This window comes from Dromiciops gliroides, chromosome 1 (assembly GCF_019393635.1).
Source record: "Dromiciops gliroides isolate mDroGli1 chromosome 1, mDroGli1.pri, whole genome shotgun sequence".
Taxonomy (NCBI): Eukaryota; Metazoa; Chordata; class Mammalia; order Microbiotheria; family Microbiotheriidae; genus Dromiciops; species Dromiciops gliroides.
Window position 1 is genome coordinate 196,749,440 of NC_057861.1, and position 23,605 is coordinate 196,773,044.

Genomic DNA, 23,605 nt, shown 5'->3' on the forward strand with positions numbered 1-23,605 from the left:
TCATACTTGGGGACTTAGCATACACACTGACTCTTCCTCAGACACCCTAACCACTCAGTCCCTCAATCTACTCACTTCCCATGACCTATTCTTACACCCCACCTCAACCACACACAAATATGGTCATTCCTTTGATCTTGCTAGAACCCATATATGCTCAATCTCCAAATACATGAATTCTGAAATTTCCTTACCTGATCACAACCTATTGACTTTCAACCTTTCCCTCTGCCTTTCCTTATCAAAAACTGTTCTTCATCCACCCCATGACCTACAATACCTCAAAAAACCTCAGTTCTCCACCCCTGAATTAGCCACTCTCTCTTCCTTTCCCCACCTTGACCCCTTGGTGAAATAGTTCATTTATACTTGATCCTCTTTCTCAAGTCCCATGCCCCCTTATCCTACCGCTGATCTTTCCCTGCCAAGCCTCAGCCTCAGATCTCTCTCATCATCTGCTGTCTTTACTACTACATACATGGTGCTAACAGAAGGTGGAGACAATCATGCAATCATCATGACTGGCTGAGTTCACTACAAATTTATATTATATAACCTCAACTGGGTTCTCACTGCTGCAAGACAATACTTGTACACTTAACTAACTCACTACCCCACTCAATAAAGTAGCTCTTCTAAATCTTTTCATCCCTCCACATTTCATGGTTTCCCTCACTACACCACCACCCCCAATTTGTAAATCTTACCTCACATTTTGCAGAAAAAACTTGAGGGTATTTGTCTTGAACTCCCTCTTTTCCCCTCCTTAATTCTCATCTCTCAAAAGCTTGCAACTACTATATCCTCCTTCATTTCTTTTTTTTTTTTTTTTTGGTTTTGTTGTTGTTGTTGTTGTTTTGGGTTTTTTTTGCAGGGCAATGAGGGTTACACAGGGTCACACTTGACTTGCCCAGGGTCACACAGCTAGTAAGTGTCAAGTGTCTGAGGCTGGATTTGAACTCAGGTACTCCTGAATCCAGGGCCAGTGCTTTACCACTGTGCCATCTAGCTGCCCTGCCCCTCCTTCATTTCTATCTAACATGGTGAGATGGCTCTTCTTACCATGGCCAACCCCATACATAAACAAGTGATCCTATTCCATCCTGTCTCCTCCAGCAAATTGTCACCTCTTTTAATCCCATTCTCTCATTCATCTTTAATCTTTCCCTGTCAACTGGCTGGTCCTTCCAGACTACAAAAATACCCATGTCTCCCCAGGCTCAAAAAACTCTCATTTGATCCTTCCATCCCCACTATCATCCCATTATTCTCCTTCCTTTTGTTGATAAATTCCTTGAAAAGGTCATCTACAATAAGTGTGTCCACTTCCCCTCCTCTTATTCTCTTAATTCTCTATAATCTAGGCAATGACTTTACCAAAACTGCTCTCTTCAAAGTTATCAATACCATCATGATGGCCAAATTCAATGGCCTTTTCTCATCCATCTTACTTTTTATTTTTTTGTGAGGCAATGAGGCAATGTGACTTGCCCAGGGTCACAGAGCTAGTAAGTGTCAAGTGTCTGAGACTGGATTTGAACTCAGGTCCTCCTGAATCCACAGCTGGTGCTTTATCCACTGTGCCACCTAGCTGCCCCAAGATCAATTTTCTTTTTTTTTTTTTCTCCTTTCTTTTTTTGCAGGGTAATGAGGGTTAAGCGACTTGCCCAGGGTCACACAACTACTAAATGTCAAGTATCTGAGGCCAGATTTGAACTCAGATCCTCCTAAATCCAAGGCCAGTGCTTTATCCACTGTGCCACCTAGCTGCCCCTTCCATCTTATTTTCTCTGCAGCTTTTGACACCCTCTTCTCCTTGATACTCATTTCTCTCCAAGTTTTCCAGATACTATTCTCTCCTACTTTTCCTCATACCTATCACTACTCCTCAGTCTCTTTTGCTAAACCTTCACCCAGATCACATCCACAAACCTTGGTTGTACCACAGATTTCTATCCTGAGCTCTCTTCTCTTCTCCCTATATACTATTTTATTTAGTGATCTCAACAACTTCCATGTATTTAATTATCATCTCTTACGCTGATGATTCTCAAATGTACCTATCCATCCCCAATCTCTCTGCTAACTTCAATCTCAAATTTCCAACTCCTTACGAGACATCTCAAATTAAACATCCAGTAAATATCTTAAACTCAACATGTCCAAAACTTTACTAAACATTATCTTTTCCCTGACACTCTCCCCTCTTTCAAAATTCTCTACTGATATCAAGGGAACCAGCATCTTCCTAGTGTCCCAGACTCAAAAAGTCATTGACTCATAATCTCTCACACAGCTGCCCAATACCCAATCTGTTGCCAAGGCCCATCAATTTCACCTTTGTAACATCTATTGAATAAAACCCTTTCTCTCCTCTGATATTGCCACCACCATGATGCAGGCTCTCATTTACTCAAACTTGGACTATTGCAATAGTCTACTGATTGGTCTTCCTGCTACAAGTCTCTCCCCACCTCAATTCATCCTCCATTGAGTCTCCAAAGTGATTTTTCTAAAGCACAGGTCCCACCATATCACTCTCTTACTTAACAAATTCAGTATGTCCCTATCATCTCCAGAACCAAATATAAAAATATCTGGCTGGCATTCAAAGCCCTTCATAACGTAAACCTCCCTTCCAGTCTTTTTATACCTTGCACTCTACCCACTACATATACCTCATGCAGTACCACTGACCTCCTTGCTGTTCCTTGAAACAAGATATTCCATTTCCTGATTTTGAGAATTTTCAACCGCTGTCCCCCATTACTGGAATACTCTCAGCTCAGTGGTACAGGAGCTGTAGCACTAGGCCTAGAATCAGGAAGACCTGTGTTTATATGTGGTTTCAGACTCTACTGGCTGAGTGATCCTGAGCAAGTCACTTAAACTCTCTCTTTAAGTTTCCTCAACTATGAAATGGGGATAATAAGAGCACCTACCTTGTAGAGTTGTTGGGAGGATCAAATTAGATGAAATTTGTAAAGTGCTTAGCAAAGTGCCTGGCATATGGTAGGATTATAGAAATGCTTCTTCCCTTCTACTTCCCTCTCATCTCACCTCCCTACTCCTATTTATTATTTCCCATTTGTCTTGTATTTGGCCTTTTTTGTAAACTGTTGTTTACATGTTGCCTCCTCCATTTGATTGTAAGCTCCTAGAGGGCAGGAACTCTCTTTTCCCTCCTCTGTATTCCCAGGGATACCTGGCACAAAGGAGGCATTCAATAAATGTTTACTGACTGACTGACCTCTCAGCTCAATTTTTATACTAGCCTTCTAATTGGTCTTTCTGTACCCAGTCTCTCAATGTTCAAATTCATCTTCCACACAGTTCTCACTATGTCACTCCTCCATTCAAGAACCTTCAGTGGATCCATTCATTGCCTTTAAGATAAAACATAAACTCTTCTTTTGGCCTAATTTAAAGATTTTTAAATCTAGCTCAAAGCTATCTTCCCTGGCTCATCACATTCTCTCTGCTCTAAATAAACTGGACTATTTGCTATTCCCTATACCTGACACTCCATCTTCAAGCTGTTCACCAGGCCTGGAATGCTTTCTCCTCTTACCTTCACTTCTTTGAACTCCTAGCTCCCAACAAGACTTGCCTCAAGTGCTGCTTCATTCAAGAGACCTTTTCTGATATACCCAGTTGTTAATGCTGGCCCCACAAACTGTTGTGTATTTACTTATCTATGAGTATATTATATTCCCTCTCAGAATATAAGCAACTTGAGAGCAGGAACTGCCTCACATTTGTACTTGTATCCTCAGCACCTAGCACACAACCAGTTGTATGCACTTGATAAATGTTTGATGACTGACAGTCAAAGTTTTAAACTAAAAATATTCTAGGAATGTCAAACCACAATTCCAGAAGGCCAATGTTGAAGCATGCTACCCAACTCTGACAGAGAAGTGGTGGACTCAAAATACAGTGAGACATATTTTTAATATGGCCAATGTGGGAATTTGTTTTGCTTGATTCTGCATATTTGCTCCGGGTTTCATTTTTTTTTAATGGAGTGTAACTGGAAGGGAATTAAAATAAATGCTTATTAATTGAAAAAAATTAAATTAATAAACAGTAAGCCAAGCTAAAGTAATTCCAGCATCGCTTTTTACCATGCCATATTATCTTTTCTAGGATGGATATTTCAATCTTCAGAAAGATATCTCTAAGCTCTCTTTACTCTCAAATCCCTTGTCCTCCTGCCACCCATGGTCTGCCAAAACCTACCATCTACTTCCTCTATTCTTTAATCATGTGCTGGTGCACAAAGTTTGGTGAAGTCACGTAAAACCCTCCTAACCGGGTCCATTTTGAAATTATTATCCAAGTTCAACAGTGTCCTCACATCAGCAAAGCAATTATTTTACTCCCCCTAACAGAATTTCTACTATACTCCACACAATAGTTATTTGAAATCTTCTATTTTTTTCCTTAAGCTTCATATCACCCTGAAACTACCCTCTTAATGGAACACCTTGCCTCATGTTTTTCTAAGAAAGTGGAGACCATTCAGTGGACAGCTAGGTGGTGAAGTAAAGCACTGGTCCTAGATTCAGGAGGACTTGAGTTCAAATTTGGCCTCAAACACTTGATATTTACTAGCTGTTTGACCTTGGGCAAGTCACTTAACCCCCACTGCTAGGGGGAGGGGAGAGAAGAAAGAAAGTCGAGGCCATTCACTCTGAGCTCCCTCTTTTCCTCTTCTCTACATCTCAAAACCATGACACTGTCCTCCATTCTCTCCTTCATTAAAGTCTCTAACAAAAAGGTAGCCAATTTCTTGACATCAATCAATTTCCCTCTATCTTGCCCAAGCTGGAAGTGCAATAGAAAAGATGGAATGGAAAATACAGAGATTTGGGGTAGGTAGGCCACTGAAGGATCTTCTGCAGGAGTCAAGGTGAGATGTGATTGATTAAGGGCTCAAACTACTGAAATGGCTATGTTAGTAGAGAGGTCAGATTGAAGACATGTTATAAAGGTAAAATAGACAACACTTTGACAACTGAATGACTATACAGAGTGAGGAAAGGTGATGAATCGAACTTACTGCTAAGATTATGAGCTTGGGAGACTGGAATGGTGACGTTGCCATCACTATAAATAAGGAAATTTGGAGGAAAGGTGAGTTTGGAGAGAGAAGTTGTTTTGGACATAATGAGTTTGAGGTGCCCATCTGATAGACACTGAGTTATAAATGTGTATTTGGTAGTTAGTGATATTGGGCTAGAACTCAGGAGAAAAACTAGGGCTAAATATATAGATCTTAGAGTTATTTGCAAAGAAAAGATAACTAAATTCAGGGGAGATGATTAGGTTACCAAGACAGACAATTTGGGATAGTCTATATGTATCCTTGCACCTCTAACAGAACCCCCCCTCCAAGTTATCTCCTCACTCCAATTTTCAATCTCTCCCTGTCTACTGCCTCCTTTAAAAAAAAAAAAAACTGTCACTAGGCTCTATCATCCCCTAAAACTCCATTATCTCCCTTCCTTTCAAAGCCAAGGGATAGTGAGTAACTGCACTTGTGATTTTACTGGCATAGGAAACTTCTAAATGAGAAAACACCCTCTACCAATGCAGGGCAGCACTTATAACCTTAGAGTTGCTTTTCTAGGTTAAGAATGATTTGCAAGGGGGCAGCTAGGTGGCGCAGTGGATAAAGCACCAGCCCTGCATTCAGAAGGACCTAAGTCCAAATCCGGCCTCAAACACTTGACACTTACTAGCTATGTGACCCTGGACTTAAGTCATTTAATCCTCATTGCACCACAAAACAAAGAAACAAAAACAAAATAAGAGTGATTTGCAGAGGAACACAACTGCCAGTATGTGTCAGAGTTGGAACTTGGGTCTTCTGGGCTTTTAACTATGACTCTATTCATTATACTGCATGGTCTCTTTTGTCATTCATTTCTCAACTCTTGTAATAACACACCCAAACTCAACTGAAATAGTCTATCCAAGTTACTACAGATCTCTTAGATGCCCAATCTTAATTGCCTTTTCTCAATCTTCCATCTTTTTAATCTCTATGGCTCATTTAAAGCTGCTGGTCAATCTTACTTCCTGGATACTCTCTCCTCCCTGGTTTGTTTGTTTGTTTCCATTTTTCACATCACTGCTCTCTCTTGATTTTCTTCCTATCTTGATCACTCCTTTCAGCGATTATACCACCAGCTAATCGTGGGTTTATGCTTTGTGCTCTAACCTGGGCCCTTATCTCTTCTCTCCTACATTTTCTCAGTTGGTACCTTATCATTTCCCATTACTTTAATTATCATTTCTATGTAGGTGACCCTAGTATGGTTTCTCTGTTAAGTTCCAGTCTCATAACATCAACTGCCTATTACAACTGAATGTCTAACGGGCATTTAAAACTCAGCATGTCCAAAACAGAATTCATTATCTTTTTCCACAAACTTACCCATCTTTTAGACTTCTATTTATGTCAAGGATTCAGCGATCCATACAATCTACTGGGTTTTCATACTGTTTGTGATCCCCAATTCCTTAGTCTCCTTGACCCCACAAATCTATTCAATTGTTAATTTATGACTCACAGCCAATCCCTTCTCTCCACTCATTGAACTACTACTCTACTTTCATTACTTTTAGCTTAGATTATAGCTTAGACTACTGAAATACCCTAATTTGTTCACTAATTCAAATCTCTTTCCTTTCTAAGCCATCCTTTACATAGCACCCAAAATGATTTTCCTAAAGCACAGGTCTGTCCATGGGCACTCCTACTCATATTCCAGTGACTTGTATTACCTCTGCTATCAAACACAAACTCCTCTTATATTCAAACCCCTTCACACCACCTCCCCAACCTACTTTCCAACCTTATTCTTTCCAACCTTATTACATATTACTACTCTAGTCAAATGGGCTTTTTTTTTTTGGTGAGGCAATTGGGGTTAAGTGACTTGCCCAGGGTCACACAGCTAGTAAGTGGTAAGTGTCAGAGGCTGGTTTTGAACTCAGATCCTCCTAAATCCAGGGCCAGCACTCTATCCACTGCACTACCTAGCTGCCCCAAAATGGGCTTTCTTACTATTTCCCACATTTAAAACTTGAATTTCCCAATAGACATCCCATGCCTGCAATACATTTCTTCCTCCCCTCCACCTCTCAGAATATCTAGTTTCCACCAAAACTTAGGCTAAGTAACATGTCATGAACTCTTTGCTTATCCACTCAACTATTAGTGCCTGCCCCCCAAAATTACGTTGTATTTATTTTGCATCTACACAGATCTCTCTCTCTCTCTCTCTCTCTCTCTCTCTCTCTCTCTCTCTCTCTCTCCCTCCCTCCCTCCCTCCCAGACAGAATGAGAGCTCTCTGAGGTTATAAAGAAACCACTTCATTTTTGTCTTTGCGTTCTCAGGGTCTAGGAGATGGAAGATATTTACTTGTTGACTGAACAACTAATCACTGTCTGTTTTCTTTGCTAAGACTGGGACCTCCACAAAATCCAAATAACGCAGTAAATGATTCCCCATCAATAAAATGCTTGCCAAAATGTATTTGTTTGTAGTCAGTAACAAATAAGTAATAATGTTTAATTATGTCATAAAGTAGAAAATTTCATATCTAATTTTCTAGCACTAAATTTTTAATGAATTTTTTCTAAGAAAAAGTATCAAAGCAATACTTGAATAGTTAATTTCATCTTCTTTCAGTACAATTTAACATCAGATAATTATCAAATAGCAAAGCTGAATGATTTGAGTCACAAGTCCCTTTTATTTCTTTTGTCCACAATATAGTAAATGGGACTGATGAATAAAACTGTCAAAAGGCAGAAATGAACCTTTACAACCCACAAATTTGAAGTTTACCAGTCCACTAATAATAATGAATTGATTTTTAGAAAGAATGAGTAAAAAGATTTTATATTTACTTTAGCTCTAATAATGTTTAAAATTTATTTTATTAAGACTTAGTTTTATCAAAATATTGTCATTCACATTGAATGGATTCTCCTACCAGCAAAGAGGTCTGCTCAATAATCTGGAAAACTGGACTAGAATTCTTCCGAAATTTCATCTCCTCCTCAAATATTCATCCTACTACAAAGACGGCTTAAAAACCACACCCTGTAATTATTCTCCAATTACAGGTAAGTCAAAAGCAATATGACTACCTTCAGAGGCACGGAAATTCTTGTCGTTTCTTGAGTGGCAATAGTATATTCCACAGCAGCATTGCACGAGGGTCCCACATCTCTAATATCATTTGTCAATCATGTTTTGATTCTGGAAATATGCTGACTTAAAATTCCTCTAACTCTAGAAGATCACAGCTAGAAAATGAATCAGTGAATATGAGATTGGCCAAGACAATTTTGACGGAGTAATAATATTTTCTTAATTCATATGTATGGTACTGTCCTTGACTTACACCTAAAATTCCTTCCCATTGGGAACCAGATGCTTTTTTAAAAACTCATTTTCAAAAGTATATGCCAAAATCATTACCTCTTCCTTCTCATGAAGCATAATATGCGCTTTGAGACTAGCCACTCTGGAGAATTTCTTGTTACAGACAGGACAGGTAGGATCTTCCCCGTTGTGGGTACATTTATGAAGTGTCAGGTTGAACTCAACATTAAATGAAAGGGGGCACTGGTCACATCGATGTGGCTATTTGGAGAGAAAAGTGAAAAAGCCACTGAAATACAAATATCTTTCACAGATGCTTTGTACATTAAAAGGTTTTAAAAATACTAATAAGCACCATCAATAGAATACCATACTTTCTACCTAGTAGCCAATAGGATTATTTTCTATAATGGAAATCTAGGAATTCTTCTAAAATGCAAATAGCAAAGCCCTTATAGCACTTTTCAAAGAGTCAGACCAGAAGCATACAAGTGCAAAAGAAAATTGTAAAACTTACTGCATATATATTTTGTTGTAGTCTTCAGAAAATAATTTAAGGGTAAGAAAGTTAAATAAGACAGCAAGCTAGGTTCACCTGTATTTGTGATGAAATTCAGAGTATGATGTAGAACACTTCAAGTGAACCCACAGATCTCAAATATAAAAAAATGTTCAAGTCTTAAAAGGATGTTTAACATAGTTTGAAATTTTAGATGAAAAGAAATAAACAGAGGAAAAACTAATTTCCAACATTCTTCTTGCTAATAAAATTGTCAAGCATTTAATTTTGGTGAGAGTCATTCTTTTAGGGTCTGAATGGAAGAAGGTAACACTGTATATGTTTGTTAGTACAAAGGAGCAAGGCTTTAGTGATGTCACTGCCTTATTTATTTTGAAATAAAGCCTGGATTGGCCATACCCATAATCCCTGGCAAAAAGATCTCTTGTGTTTCCCTGATCTCAGACAGCCCATCAGCCTAGATTTATCTACATATATGGTACTTTTTATGTGTCAAGGAATTAATTCCATGGAGATTCTAAGGTTGCAATTCCTGACATAAATAGGGCTTCACTGAGATTTAGAATCTCTATTGAGAAGAATGTAAGCTCCCTTCTAAAACGTATACTAAAATATCATCCAGGAAACCATTATACTTAAATTCAAGTACAAAATTAATAACAGAAAATACTGTCTATTATCAGTATCTTGTGACAAAACTCTTGAAAAACATGCAATATTTTATAAAGAAATTTAGGTCCAGAATTCAATTTCTCTCTCCACCCAAAGTTAATCCAAATACTTGAATTCAAAGGAATGTTTCCATTCTCTTTAAAAACTCACAAACCTATTGATAAGGCAAGAACAATAAATACTACAACTAAAACAAACTATCAAAATAGCAACTTTTCCTTTGGAGAATAAAATGTGAAAATTTTTATAACCCCAAGAAATATATAGTCAGTTCTAATTAATAATGCAACTAAAATCTAATTTGGGGGTTTTAATCTTAATAGGTACCTCCAGTTTCAACGCACACGTTCTTGCTCTCCTTTCTGAAAATACATACCTTATCATTTTGCTCGTGATCCCTCATGTGGCGTTGAAACTGTGTCTCTTTTGGAAAAGATAGCAGACAGATATCACATTTATGGAAGTTTGGAACTTGATAGGCATAATTAGTGTTCTCCGCATTCAATGTTAAAACTCCATCTACAAAATTGCACAAGTATAGACAATAAACATTGGTTGTCATTCTCATTACACAAATATATCTAAGAGCTGAAAAACTACAAGATGGTGAGACATTTGAGAATAACTATTATTTGAAAGAATTGGAAGTCAAATTAAGGAAATTCTTTTTAAAGTATACTAGGGGGTGTTTCTAAATTAAAGATAAGCAATTTATAGTAAAGAAATGGGAAAATAATTCTAAAATATACTTCTAAATAAATAAGAATCCATTAATTCTTGAAGATAGCTGGGCAAAAAAAAACCAAAACATTAAGACATTGATGCTACCTTAAAGATCTGCTTAATGTAGCTTCCAGCTCACTACATCTTATCATCTAGGCATCTCACATCTCATCCTTTCCCAAGGTCTTTTCCTTTACCATTTTATCTGTTCCTTAGCAAGAATGACAGATCCAGTCGTTATTTATATAATGAAAACAAATTTCTAACATAAGTATAAAAATCTTTTATACAGTCTTCTGTGAACTATAAAATAGCAGCTAAATCAGTAACAAATATACTATGTGCCAGGGACTGAGCTAAATACAAAGAAGTTAAAGGCAGTCTCTGCTCTAAAGGAGCTTACAGTCTAATAGTTAAATCATGCTACTGAAGCTATAGCTAAGCAAGTCACACTTTTCACTACAAGGTGTTGTTGCTAAAAATCTTCATTAGATTAGTAATCATAAAGTGAATAGCTTTTTCCCACAGAACTGCTATAATTAGAGACTGTATTCCATGCTATCAAATAAACCATAGAAATGTTAAACAATATGCCATCAAAAAGGACAGAATTATATACTTTAGTAATTTAAATTTTTTATTTTTATGCTGAGTGACTATAAACTTACTGTAAACACTAATCATAAGGGCCCCCCAATAGTATACATGAAAAAATATAGGTACAACTGTTTTATACCATAAAGTGAACCTAAAATTATAATATTCTATATTTAATTAATAATTATTCTGCCTGCTTTTAAAAAAAATTTGAATGGGCAATTTCCCTTTCAAAAAGCCACTAAAGAACAACTTATTTCCTTTAAATATACATCTAGCAAATAGGTATTCAAAATTACTTCACTGATCTTTCAGCTATTCAGTGGGGAAAAAAGCCAGAAATTAATTTATATCACTACAAGTTGCTGAAGCAGACAAGTAAAAATAAGGGCAATGGAAAGGCCATTTGGCAAAGAAAGATGTTTCAGCATATTACCAATGATAACTCATGCATGACAAATGGCAAATGACATCATTAAAGGAATACATGACATAAAAAAGAGATGAGTGATAATAGTGAAATGGCTCTGGATTCAGAGAACTTCTGCATAAGAAATGCAGACTCTGCCACCTGTGTCATTGAGCAAATCACTCAAATTAATTTCTGGGCCTCATTTCCTCAACTGTAAAATAAGAGATCTGGACTAGATAATCTCTTTCCTTTTTGCTCTAAATCTATGGTCAATCAGTTAATCAACAAATGTACTAGTACTTATGAGGTGCCAAACACTAGTCCTTGTCCTAAAGAAGTTTTTACATTCTATCAGAGAAAACAGCATTTAGATATATAAATAAATAAAAGGTGATTTAGGAGAAGACCCTAATAGCTTGGAAGATCAAGTACAGTTTTATGTTAAATTTGGCTTTGAAGAAAACTAATTCTAAGAGGTTGAAGTGAGAAAGAAGTATATTCCAGAGACTGAGAAAAAAAGGTGGCTATATCCTTCAAGACCTGATCAGTGAAATGAAATGTAAAGTATTTGAATGGCTATCAGGTGGAAAATGGAATAGTTATTTTTATGGACCCCAGAGAATTATGTGAAATAACTTAAAAAGAAAGATTTTAGTTTGATATAAAGGAAATCTTCCTAACAATTAAAGCTATCCAAAAATGAAACAGACTGCATTAGGAATAGGTTCTCCCACCATGCAGGTTTCCAAGAGAAAGCAGATGACCATATGTTGAATATGTTGTATCTTATTCTGGTATGGTGGGACTAGACAGAATCCGAAATTGCTTCCAATTCTGAGATCCTTTTATATTCACACTTGAAATTATTCCATTAAGGAAAAGAAGTGTAATAAAGGTCCAGTCTGTCCCCTGAAAATAGCTAAAGTAAGAGCTATTTAAAAGGCACTCTATATGGACATATATACATATGTATGTGTGTTCAAAGAGGGATAGAGACTGATTTCAGTGGTTATAAAGCAAGGCTTCTTAAACTTTTTCCACTTGTGACTCTTTTTCACCTGAAAAGTTTTACAGTATCCCAGATATATAGATATATAAAATAACATAATATACATAATCTTTTACTTTTACCAATTTTTTTGCGATCCCTACATTCAGTTACGTGACCCCAGACCCAAAGAAGCTAGGGTATTAAGAACTGTTCAGTGAGCAAACTCCCTCAAGCAAAGCAGACTGGCACCTTCCTGGCAATTCCCAGTCTTATAACTTCTAGCTCTGCCTAGAGAACTGAGAGGTATTTGTCCAGGGTCACACAATCAGTCGGTGTCAGAAACAGAACTTGAACCCAGTTCTTGCTAGCTTCAGTGCTGGCTCTCTATGCCCTACAGAGCACCCATGGAGCATGCATGCATGCAAACACATGTGCATACACACAAACATGCTAATTACACAAAATTAACCAAATACTAGGCAGTTGGGTAGCAGAGTAGATAGAATGACAGATTTGGAGTCAGGGAGATATGAGTTTGAATTTTGGGTCAGACACTTAATAGCTATGTAACAACCATGGACAAGTCACTTACTCTCTCAGTCTCAGTGTCCCCATCTGCAAAACAGGAAGCTTGCCTCAAAAAATTGTTGTAAGGATCAAATTATATTACATGTAAAGTGCTTTGCAAATCTTAAAGCACTATATAAAAATACTAGATATTATTATATTAGAATATTAGAACATTCAAAAGGATCTGTAATCTGGTCAATTTGGTTATTTACTCCAATAATATAGACTGTAAGACATCCTTGATTGTTCAACTAGTGCATTGCTTGTCCACATCCACTGGCTACCTTGCTTTTACCATATGCTCATCTTCCTTGATGACATCTTTAAATCTTGTTCTTTAGGGAGCAGCTAGTTGGCGCAGTGGATAAAGCACCGGCCCTGGATTCAGGAGTACCTGAGTTCAAATCCAGTCTCAGACACTTGACACTAGCTGTGTGACCCTGGGCAAGGCACTTAACCCCCACTGCCCTGCCAAAAAAAAATCTTGTTCTTTTAAGTTCCTCTTAGGTCATATTTTAGAGCCTGCTCATACCTACCATGTTTATACCTCCATTTTCCTGTGTATGATATTTATTTCTTATTCTCATCCCACATCTCTTGCCATATGGCAATACTTTGAGAATGTTGGTATTTAAAAAGATGGGCTTTTGCTTCCAATGTAAGCTTGAGATCATTAAAAGTACTTTGCAATTTCCCAAAGGCAATACAGTCTGTTCTCTCCTCCTGTCCAACTCTGGGCCCAGTTCACTATATCTAAGATAGATTAGATAGGTAGAGAGAGAGAAAGACAGACAGACAGACAGACAGACAGACAGGGTGAGTGAGTTATAGATACATAGATATGGATGTGGGAAAGCTCTCTAGGTAAGAACTTCTCCATTGTGGATACATTTATGAAGTTTCAGGGTGAATTCAACATTAAATGAGAAGAGGCACTAGTCACACTGATCCAAATTCATGTTGTGATCTGAACAGACCAGCTTCATCCACTTGATCTTTTCCTTTATGTATATTTATCCCACACTATTTTGAATGGTTATACATTTCCTCCAGAAGGAAGATAGGCAACATCCCAAGCCTAAATGCAATCAACACAATGTCATACACAAACAAGAGCATCTACAGAACTTCACCATATGAAGGGAATATCTCTTCAACTCTACACTGGATCTTTTCTATCATAGGGGGAACACCTTTTGCAAGCATACATATCTGTTTCATGGCTTGCTGATATTTAAAATCAGAGGGTCATTGAACAACGTCATTTATGTTGTTATATCGTTCAAGCAACCTTTGAACATTTCCAATGTATGGATGGGAGATACTTGTTAAAAGAGAACCTTTAAGGTAAAATTTTGCCCTACTAAATTTTAATGCTTTTTTCATATTCTATAAACGCTAAACACAGAAGGATCTTATATTCTTTAAATCTTTTGGTCAAACATAAAATGGTAAAGATGTGATCCATTATTGAATACTGCTTGTGAAAGCCTGTTTCCTATTAATACCCCTAATCAAAAATGCTCCAAATAAAGATTTGTATAGATGAGAAAGTTGAAAATTGGCGTGTAAAATGGTAGTTGTTGATGTTTTCTAAGAATTGGGGGGATGGGGAGAGGAGAGTGTTAATAAGGTCTGTCTGATATTTTAACTGTACCTCTGGTATTTTCTCCTACATTTCCACTGAGTATTCATCTCTTACAATTGGTAACCTTCAGCACATAACTTCTTTATATACACTTAGCACACTATAATTGCTTTCGTTCTCTTCACTGCCATTTCTATCTCCTCTACAGAGTCCAAATATATTGACTCTATTGTCCTTGATGCTTAAAAGGTTTTTTTTAAAAAACTTTGGCACATCTTTTCCATTTTTCTTCTGTCTGTTGACTTCCTTCCATCTTTACCTTTATATGTCTTTGGAACGATTGTGTTTAGTTATGTCTCTTGACACAACTTTTCAACTGATTTTTATCAACCCCTGCTTTTTTCTATTTTGAAATAATGTGACTCATAAGTAACCGTAACCCTTAGAAAAATGTTAGAAATTAATTCACATTGTATACCTGAACTGCCTTTGGCCACAAACTCTTTTCTATTTGGCAAGTAAATCTATGTGGAATAATGATTAAATATCTGGACTCAGAGCCAGGAAGATCTGGGTTCATGCCTTGCCTCTGATTTATACTGTGTAAACCTGGGCAGGCTACTTAACCATGCTGTGAGCAACTATATAAATTCTGAAAAAGTTTTGACCTGCATTCATAGAGGAAGTGCCTCATCAATAGCTGATCAATGAAATCACAGGTTCAATCTTACTCTCATTGGTAAGTAAGGCAGGTGTTTTACTAAAGCACTTTTTGGGCTCTTTTAATCTTTGCAGTGGAAACTTACTTACTTACTTATTTATTTGGGGGCAGGCAATGGGGGTTAAGTGATTTGCCCAAGGTCTCACAGCTAGTAAGTGTCAAGTGTCTGGGGTCGGATTTGAACTCAGGTCCTCCTGAATCCGGGACCAGTGCTTTATCCACTGCACCATCTAGCTACTCCCATGGCACAGTGGATAAAGCACCGGCCCTGGATTCAGGAGGACGTGAGTTCAAATCCGACCCCAGACACTTGACACTTACTAGCTGTGAGACCTTGGGCAAGTCACTTAACCCTCATTGCCCTGCCAAAAAAACTAAACTAAACTAAAATAAAATCTGCCCGTATCCACTGTGCCACCTAGCTGCCCCCACAACTTATTTATAATGGTTAAATGTCTCATATGAAATTACTATAATTGGTGGCAATTTCATTTCCACTGTCCATTTGGCATTCCTCATTATCCATTTACTTTCAATTTATGTTAGAATCCAAATGTAAGTGGTTCAGAATTGAGTTGTTTCAACTGTATGACTTCTCCTTTTTCTTCCTTCTTCTTCCTCTTCCTCTTCTTCTTCTTCTCCTTCTCCTTCTCCTTCTCCTCCTTCACCATCACCATCTTCATCTCTGTTTTACTGATCTTTGCTCCGACAAGCCAGTAGTCTGAGTATACAGATAACTCCCATATCAACTAGTCTTCTCCTACCAATCTCTACTCTAATTGGAGGGCTGGAGAGTAGAGTACCAAATTTCTCCCAATGCCTTCCTTTATAGAGGTCAGAATTGGACTTTTCCGTTAACTTCACTCTGTATCTGTTGCTCTGTCTGGTTTCAACTCTACCAGATAAGATGCCCCTTGAGTGGGGTACCCTGCTTTCCCTTCCCCCTTTCCTGACTCCTTTTGTGTGTTGTCTACCTGCATTAGACTTTAAACTCTTTTAAGTCAGGATCTCTATTGCTTAGCAAAGTGCCTGGCACATAGCTGGTGCCTGATAAATGCTTACTAGATTGGATTGGGGATTTGGTGCTCATTATGCCATGTCCAGTGCCTTCCAGTTCTTTTCTCAAAAAGCTTGCGATGTAAAGTCATGAGGCTGTGTAATTTAAATTTTTTTAATCTTTCTTATCTTCTGGGAGGAATGATTTCCCTCATATTATCACCATTCTCACTTTTTCCTAACTTGTTCTTTAAGTCACCAGGTTTTAAGCTTATATGCTGATTTAATATGAATTTTTAGCAATCAATGTGCAGAAATTGCAGTGATTTTCACTGTAAGAATTTTGTAAACAGAATTATCACAAATATTTCAACATGAGATAGTCAAATAAATATTTCTTGCTGCCTCTGGGCACATGATAAAACTGTCAACTTCTTTGCCTCTCAAATGAATAACTGTAAGCTATCCACCCACTTAGCTACCATTTTCTTCTTTATTCTCATTTGATTTATTTTGACAACATTACGACAGATATGATTCGGCTTTTCTAGCAGTGTAACTACTCACTGGTCACTAGACAAGGATTTGTCATTTTAGAGTACCAACAGACAAATTAAAGTTTATAGACCTTCTTTTTTTTTTTTAATTTTTTTTGGGGGTTTTTTTGGGTGAGGCAATTGGGGTTAAGTGACTTGCCCAGGGTCACACAGCTAGTACGTGTCAAGTGTCTGAGGCTGGATTTGAACTCAGGTCTTCCTGACTCCAGGGCCAGTGCTCTATCCACTGCGCCACCTAGCTGCCCCTATAGACCTTCTTAATAACTATGATTCTTAGCATCCTCTGCCTCCTTTTCCACCACTCTATCATCACTGTCACAGCAAAAGCAAAAGAGGTTTATACATGATTGAGGGCAGTTTTGATTTTTTGTTTTGTGGGTGGCCGGGGTAAAAAATTAAGCAGCCAACCTACTGGCGATGAGTCTCTTACTATTAAGTAAGGATATTCAAAGCATTTCTAGCATAGTAGGACCTACCAGAACTAATACTACACTGGCATAACCTTTAGGAACCCAAGAACACCTTCACACCATGATAAGGACTTTGAGGAATTAAGCAAAGTTAAATTTTAAAACAACGAAAAAAGGCTGTCCTAATTGGGAGAAGCTTATTTTTGTTAAAGTAAATAAACTTGTCAAGCAAGAATTTAAGGCATCTTAGCAAAATAATTTCTAATAGCATTGATAGAGAGCTTTAAGGTTTGCACAGCAAACAAGTACAAGTTATCTCATGTAAAAAGGTTGGTTTTAAAACATGAAAGTGTTTTTTTAAAGCTAAGATACTTAAATTTATGCTACAACACAGGGAAATGACTTTACATGATAATGAAGAGAACTTTCTGCCACTCCACACATAAAATCTACCAGAAATTATAAATCTCTAACTCTGGTTTTATTTCAAATTTCTAATGGTGGAAACCCTACCACATTCCATAATAAATGAAGCCTGAAAATATTCTATCTAGCTGTAATTTTATCACCCTTTTACTCAAAAATCTTCAACAGCTCCCTACTGCTTCTATAATAAAATACAAACTCCTCAACCTAACATGGATAAAGCCCTTCACAATCCAGCTGCCATATACATTTCAAGTTATACTATCACTTCTTCACTTGTACCCCGCCTTCCAGTACAAGTGAAAGGGAAAATAATTACTTAGATAACTGATAAGAGTTGTACAAAAAAGTTAGTGAATTTAAATCAGAATGTCAAACATAAACATTTAAATTATTTTTAAATGAATACCTTTCGAAAAGATTTTCGCAAGAAGAAAAACTTTATCTTTGAAAAAAATTTCAGGATGTTATCAAATCAATAACTATATTTTTCTATAAGTCTCTTCCTAAAAGTACTATAAAGTAATTTAATTTAAATTAGTACTAAGTACTTAAGACAAAAGAAATTGAAATTACAATGCGTCATAGGAAAGTATGCTTTTGTTTTTCTACCCTAGGCATAATTCTAAATACATAACTTCTACATTTGTTTTCAGGCCACAATACTAAAACTGTATTCATAGTTCTGGTCATTTAAAAATATTCTGAGACTCTAGGCAAACCTGTAGATTCTTTCTGCATGATTCTACCTCCTTGGTCTTCTCCCTAATTTTTTAAGTTTCCAAAATAATCCTTTCCCCCATATTTTTTACCAAACTCAAAATTCTTCATCCAAAAGAAAGCAATCAGTTCAAACTAATTTTCTTAAAGTCTAGATGACTTTGGGTAGCAGTAGTACAGTGGATAGAGTCTGGAGTCAGAAAGACTTATCTTTTTTGAGTTCAAATCTGGCCTCAGACACTAAAAACTGCAGGAACCTAGACAAATCACTTGACCCTGCTTGTCTCAGTTTCCTCATTGGTAAAATGAGAAGGAAATGGCAAACCACTCCAGTATCTTTGCCAAGAATACCCCACATGGGTTCATGAAGAGCTGGACACTACTACTGAACAGCAATGGATGACTTTAAAAGGGACCATGTTGCTATAAGGAAATAATGTAAAAAAAAAAAAAAAAAAAAAAGGATAAGATCCAAATTGGGATACAGGAATAACTGGAAGGAGTCTTTGAAAATGTTCAAAGAAAACTGAGCAGATCTGGGTCCTTCCTGGGCCAAAATATAGCCAGCCATGGCCTCATATCCCCTGATCTGGACTTTTGGACTTTCAGAAGGGGGCCTGGGTAGAGCCAAGGCAAGCTGCCTGAGTCTGAAAAGACCCTTAGATGGAACCCTACTACTATTCATACTTAACAGTACTTTGGAGTGCTGTGTATTACATTTTCCAAACTAAAGTAATAGTGTGTAAAAAAAGAAAAATTATGTTTTAATGATTAGAGCAAGAGTTCCTAATTTAAGATATGAATATCCATCAGGGTCCAATAAGGTTGTCAGAAGGGACTACGGGGTAAATAATATTATTCTCTTTAAGTATTACAAAATAGTAATGTTAGCTAAAAAAAAAAATGTGGATTTGAGAGAATGGCAAGGATGTAGAAGCAGGGCTGAAAAAGGTAGGAGGATTATAATATATCTGAAATTTTTTGGAAGAGACAGTTGAGGAAAAAATTCCTACTGACCAAAATGAAATGAATGATATTTAGATACAAAACTCTTTTGATAATAATAAGCTGGAAAAATAGGTATTGATAACCTAGAAAAAGCCACAAAACCCCAGCTAAAGACAAACTAAATAATAACCACAATAACCAGAAACTTTAAATCACTTTCCAATCAATGAAGTCACAAGATTTTTTATGTACCCTTGGAAAAACATATCCCATTCTTACTAAAGGTGCTCACAAAATTTTAATTCTATTTATAACATCATAACTCCATAAATCAGGATTTTCACTGCTGTTCTCCATCAACAAACTCCAAAACAAGAAACAAAACAGAAGCTAAACATGATATGAGAGTTTCTTTTTAAAAAATACTGAAAATAGGGGCAGCTAAGTGGCACAGTGGATAAAGCACCAGCCCTGGATTCAGGAGGACCTGAGTTCAAATCTAAACTGAAACACTTGACACTTACTAGCTGTATGACCCTTGGCAAGTCACTTAACCCTCCTCCCCCCCCCCCAAATACTGAAAATAAAACTGTTGGACAACAAGAGGTAGAATCAAAAGTCTCAATTAATTTGACTACGTTCTAATAAACATTGATGAATTAATTTATTTTTAGTGAGGCAATTGGGGTTAAGTGACTTGCCTAGGGTCACACAGCTAGTAAATGTTAAGTGTCTGAGGCCGAATTTGAACTCAGGTACTCCTGACTCCAGGGCCTGTGCTCTATCCACTGCGCCACCTAGCTGCCCCTCTAATAAACATTGAAAACTTTATTACACTAAAAAAAAAAGTTATGCAATAAAAGAAAATTTCATTTATGGAAAATTAATCTCTTTGCTACTTATATGCATCTGCAAAGTAAACTCTAGAATCTTTTATTTTTATATTGAATAGGGGATATGGTAAAACTTACTGAAAGTGAAGGGGTATGGTAACCAAAAAAGGTTGGGAACCACTGTATTAGAGTTATTCATTACAAGAATGGGCAGTGCCTTTCACCCCACTTACTTAAAGGAAAGACTGGGCACTACTTTTCAGGTGTATTGTAAAGGGGATTCTTGTTCAAATGTATTGGATTAAATGGCCTGAGATCATATGTCATGGGAAGATTTTGTGAAGTATATTTTTCCAGTTTTACACAAGTGTGCCAAAAATATTAGGTCCATGGTGAAAATCCTAGAATAGACTTTTTAAAGCACCGAGCTACTGGTTTCATTTAAAACCAGTTAGCCCTAAATTCTAAATATATAGCAAGATAAGAAAAATAAATTGAGAAAATAAGCACAGGCAAAGGAAACTATTGCTTTTTTGTAGATAATGTGATAGTTTACTTAGGGAACCCTATAAAAGTCAACAAAAAATTAACTGAACAGTAATTTTGGCAAAGTTGCAGGATAAAAAATAAACACACACAAATCATCAGCATTTCTGCATATGACTAACAAAACTTGACAGGAAGGGACAGAAAGAGAAACTTCATTTAAAATTAACTACATGGAGCAACTAGGTGGTGCAGTGGATAAAGCACTGGCCCTGGATTCAAGAGGACCTGAGTTCAAATCCAGCCTCAGACACTTGACACTTACTAGCTGTGTGACCCTGGGCAAGTCACTTAACCCCCATTGCCCCACCCCAAAAAATTAATAATAAAAATAAATTAAAATTATATAAATACTTGGGATTCCATTAATATTACTATAAAACATTATTTGTGGAAATAAAAACATACTTGAGAAACTGGAGGAGTATTAACTGCTCATAGATAGGTTGATCCATTATCGTAACAATGAAAATACTCCCTCATTTACTTATTCAGTGCCATACCAATAAAATTATTATAGAATAAGCTAGAAAAATAACTTCAAAATTTATCCAGAAGAATAAAATGGTCAGGAAACTCAAGGCAAATGATAAAAAAAGAAAAAGAAAAGAAAGAAGGGGGCCTAGTAGTACCAGATCTCAAACTACACTGCAAAGCAATAATCACCAAAACAAGTTGCTACTAGTTAAAAAATAAAGTCAATCTGCAGAACAGACTAGGTACATAACATATAAAAGCAAATGCATTCAATAGCCAAGTGTTCAATAAACTCAGTCTCCAACTACTGGTGTAAAGCAAGCTCTCTCTGACACAAACTGCTATGGAAACTAGAAAGTAATCTAACAGAAATCTGATTTAGACCAACACTTCACACCATACACCATACACCAAGCACCAAGCGGATAGAATATTAAAACATAAAAGGTCAGATTATTAGCAAGTCAGAAAAGCAATTAAAAGATTCCTATCATATCTCTGGACAGGAGAATGGTTTATGACCAAACAAGGGATTGAAAGGATCACAAAAGATAAAATGGATCATTATGATTACATAAAATAAAAATTTTTGCACAAACAAAACCAATGCAATTAAAATTAAGAAGCAAATAGATACCTGGGGGGAATAATCCTTGCAGCAAATTGCTCTGATAAAGGTCTCATTTCCAAGATATATTAAGAAACTGATTTTAATTTATAACAATAAAATCTTTGCAGCAAATTGCTATGATAAAGGTCAAATTTTGAAGATGTATAAGGAACTGAAAGGCAGCTAGCTGGCACAGTGTCAGGAAGACATCTTCCTGAGTTCAAATTTGAGCTCAGATACTTGCTTAGCTGTGTGACTCTATAAAATGAGCTGGAGAAGGAAATGACAAACCACTCCAACCTTTGCCAAGAAAATCCTAAATGGGGATCAAAAAGAGTTGGATCCAACTATAGAACAATAAGGAACTGATTCAAATTTATAATAAGAGCCATTCCTCAATTAGTAAATGGTCAGAGGATAAAAGCTGGCAATTTTCAAAGGAAGACATCTAAGCTATCAATAGCAAATTAATACAACTCTAAGTTTCCACCGTATTCCCATCAGGTTGGCAAAGATGTGAAAAATAAAAAGTCAAAATGTTGATGAGGATGCCAGAAAACATACACATTAATGTGCAATTTATGGGACTGTGAAACAGTCCAGCCATACTAGACAGCAATTAGGAAATATGTTCAAAAAGTAACTAATTTGTGAATTCTTTTTGATGAAAAATAATACCACTACTAAGTCTATATCTCCAAAAACATCAGAGAAAGAAGAAAAGCACCCCTAATTACAAAAATATTTATAGGAGTTCTTTTTGTGGTGAAGAAGAACTAGAAACTAAGGTAATGCATGAACAAATTATGGCACATGAATGTATATAAAAGTACTGTATGGGGGGCAGGTAGGTGGCGCAGTGGATAAAGCACCAGCCCTGGATTCAGGAGGACCTGAGTTCAAATCCGGCCTCAGACACTTACTAGCTGTGTGACCCTGGGCAAGTCACTTAACCCCCATTGCCCTGCTAAAATTAAAAAAAAAAAAGTACTGTATGGTAAGAAATGACAAAAGAAACAGTTTGACAGAAACCTGGGAAAACTTGCTTAAGCTGGTGTAGAGTAAGGTATGCAGAACCAAGAACCATTTATATGTTAACAACACTAGAGACAAATTACTTTGAAAGTGGTAAAAACTCATATAAATGCAATGACCAACTCTTATAAAAACAAATAACCATGGTTCAGCATGAGTGTACTCATGCTGAACCATGCTACCCACCTCCTGATAGAAAAGTGATGAACTCAAGATGTAGAATTAAACATATACTTTTGCACATGGTCAACAGAGAATTTTGTTTAGCTTGTCTATCCATATTTTTTATAAGTGTTTTATTTTTCTTTCTTTTTTCCATTGAGTAAGCTGGGAAAAAGAGAAAACAAATGATTTGTAATTTTAAAAAGTAAAATAAGTTAATTAAAAATAATTAAAATAAACTGAGATGGTTGGACTAGGTTAAAAGATTAACCTGAGGTCCACAGTCTGTGAACTTGAATGAGGAAAAAATTACATCTTTTTATTTCAATACCCTCTAACTTTAGTATTTCCATCAATCACAAATGTAGACAACAAATATTATTCTGAGAAGGGGTCCATAGGCTTCACCTAACTTCCAAAGACAACCATGACACAAAAAAAGACTAAGAAACCTTGGACCCTAAGGTCACTTCCAGGTCTAAAGTTATTATTCTGGGGCAGCTAGGTGGCGCAGTGGATAGAGCACAGGCCTTGGAGTCAGGAGTACCTGAGTTCAAATCTGGCCTCAGACACTTAACACTTACTAGCTGTGTGACCCTGGGCAAGTCACTTAACCCCAATTGCCTCACTAAAAAATAAATAAATAAAGTTATTATTCTATGAATTCCTCCATGTTCTCATTC

General features: G+C 36.6%; 1 protein-coding gene across 1 annotated transcript in view; it reads right to left on the minus strand.

Annotated features, from left to right (window-relative positions):
- ZNF236 (zinc finger protein 236) overlaps positions 1–23,066 on the minus strand; it is a 188,371-nt gene extending 165,305 nt beyond the window's left edge. The window contains 3 exon segments of the mRNA XM_043976777.1: positions 8,505–8,669; positions 9,977–10,119; positions 22,947–23,066. Coding sequence (XP_043832712.1) covers positions 8,505–8,669; positions 9,977–10,119; positions 22,947–23,040 — 402 coding nt within the window. The 5' untranslated portion in view covers positions 23,041–23,066.
- Between the last annotated feature and the right edge of the window lie 539 nt (positions 23,067–23,605).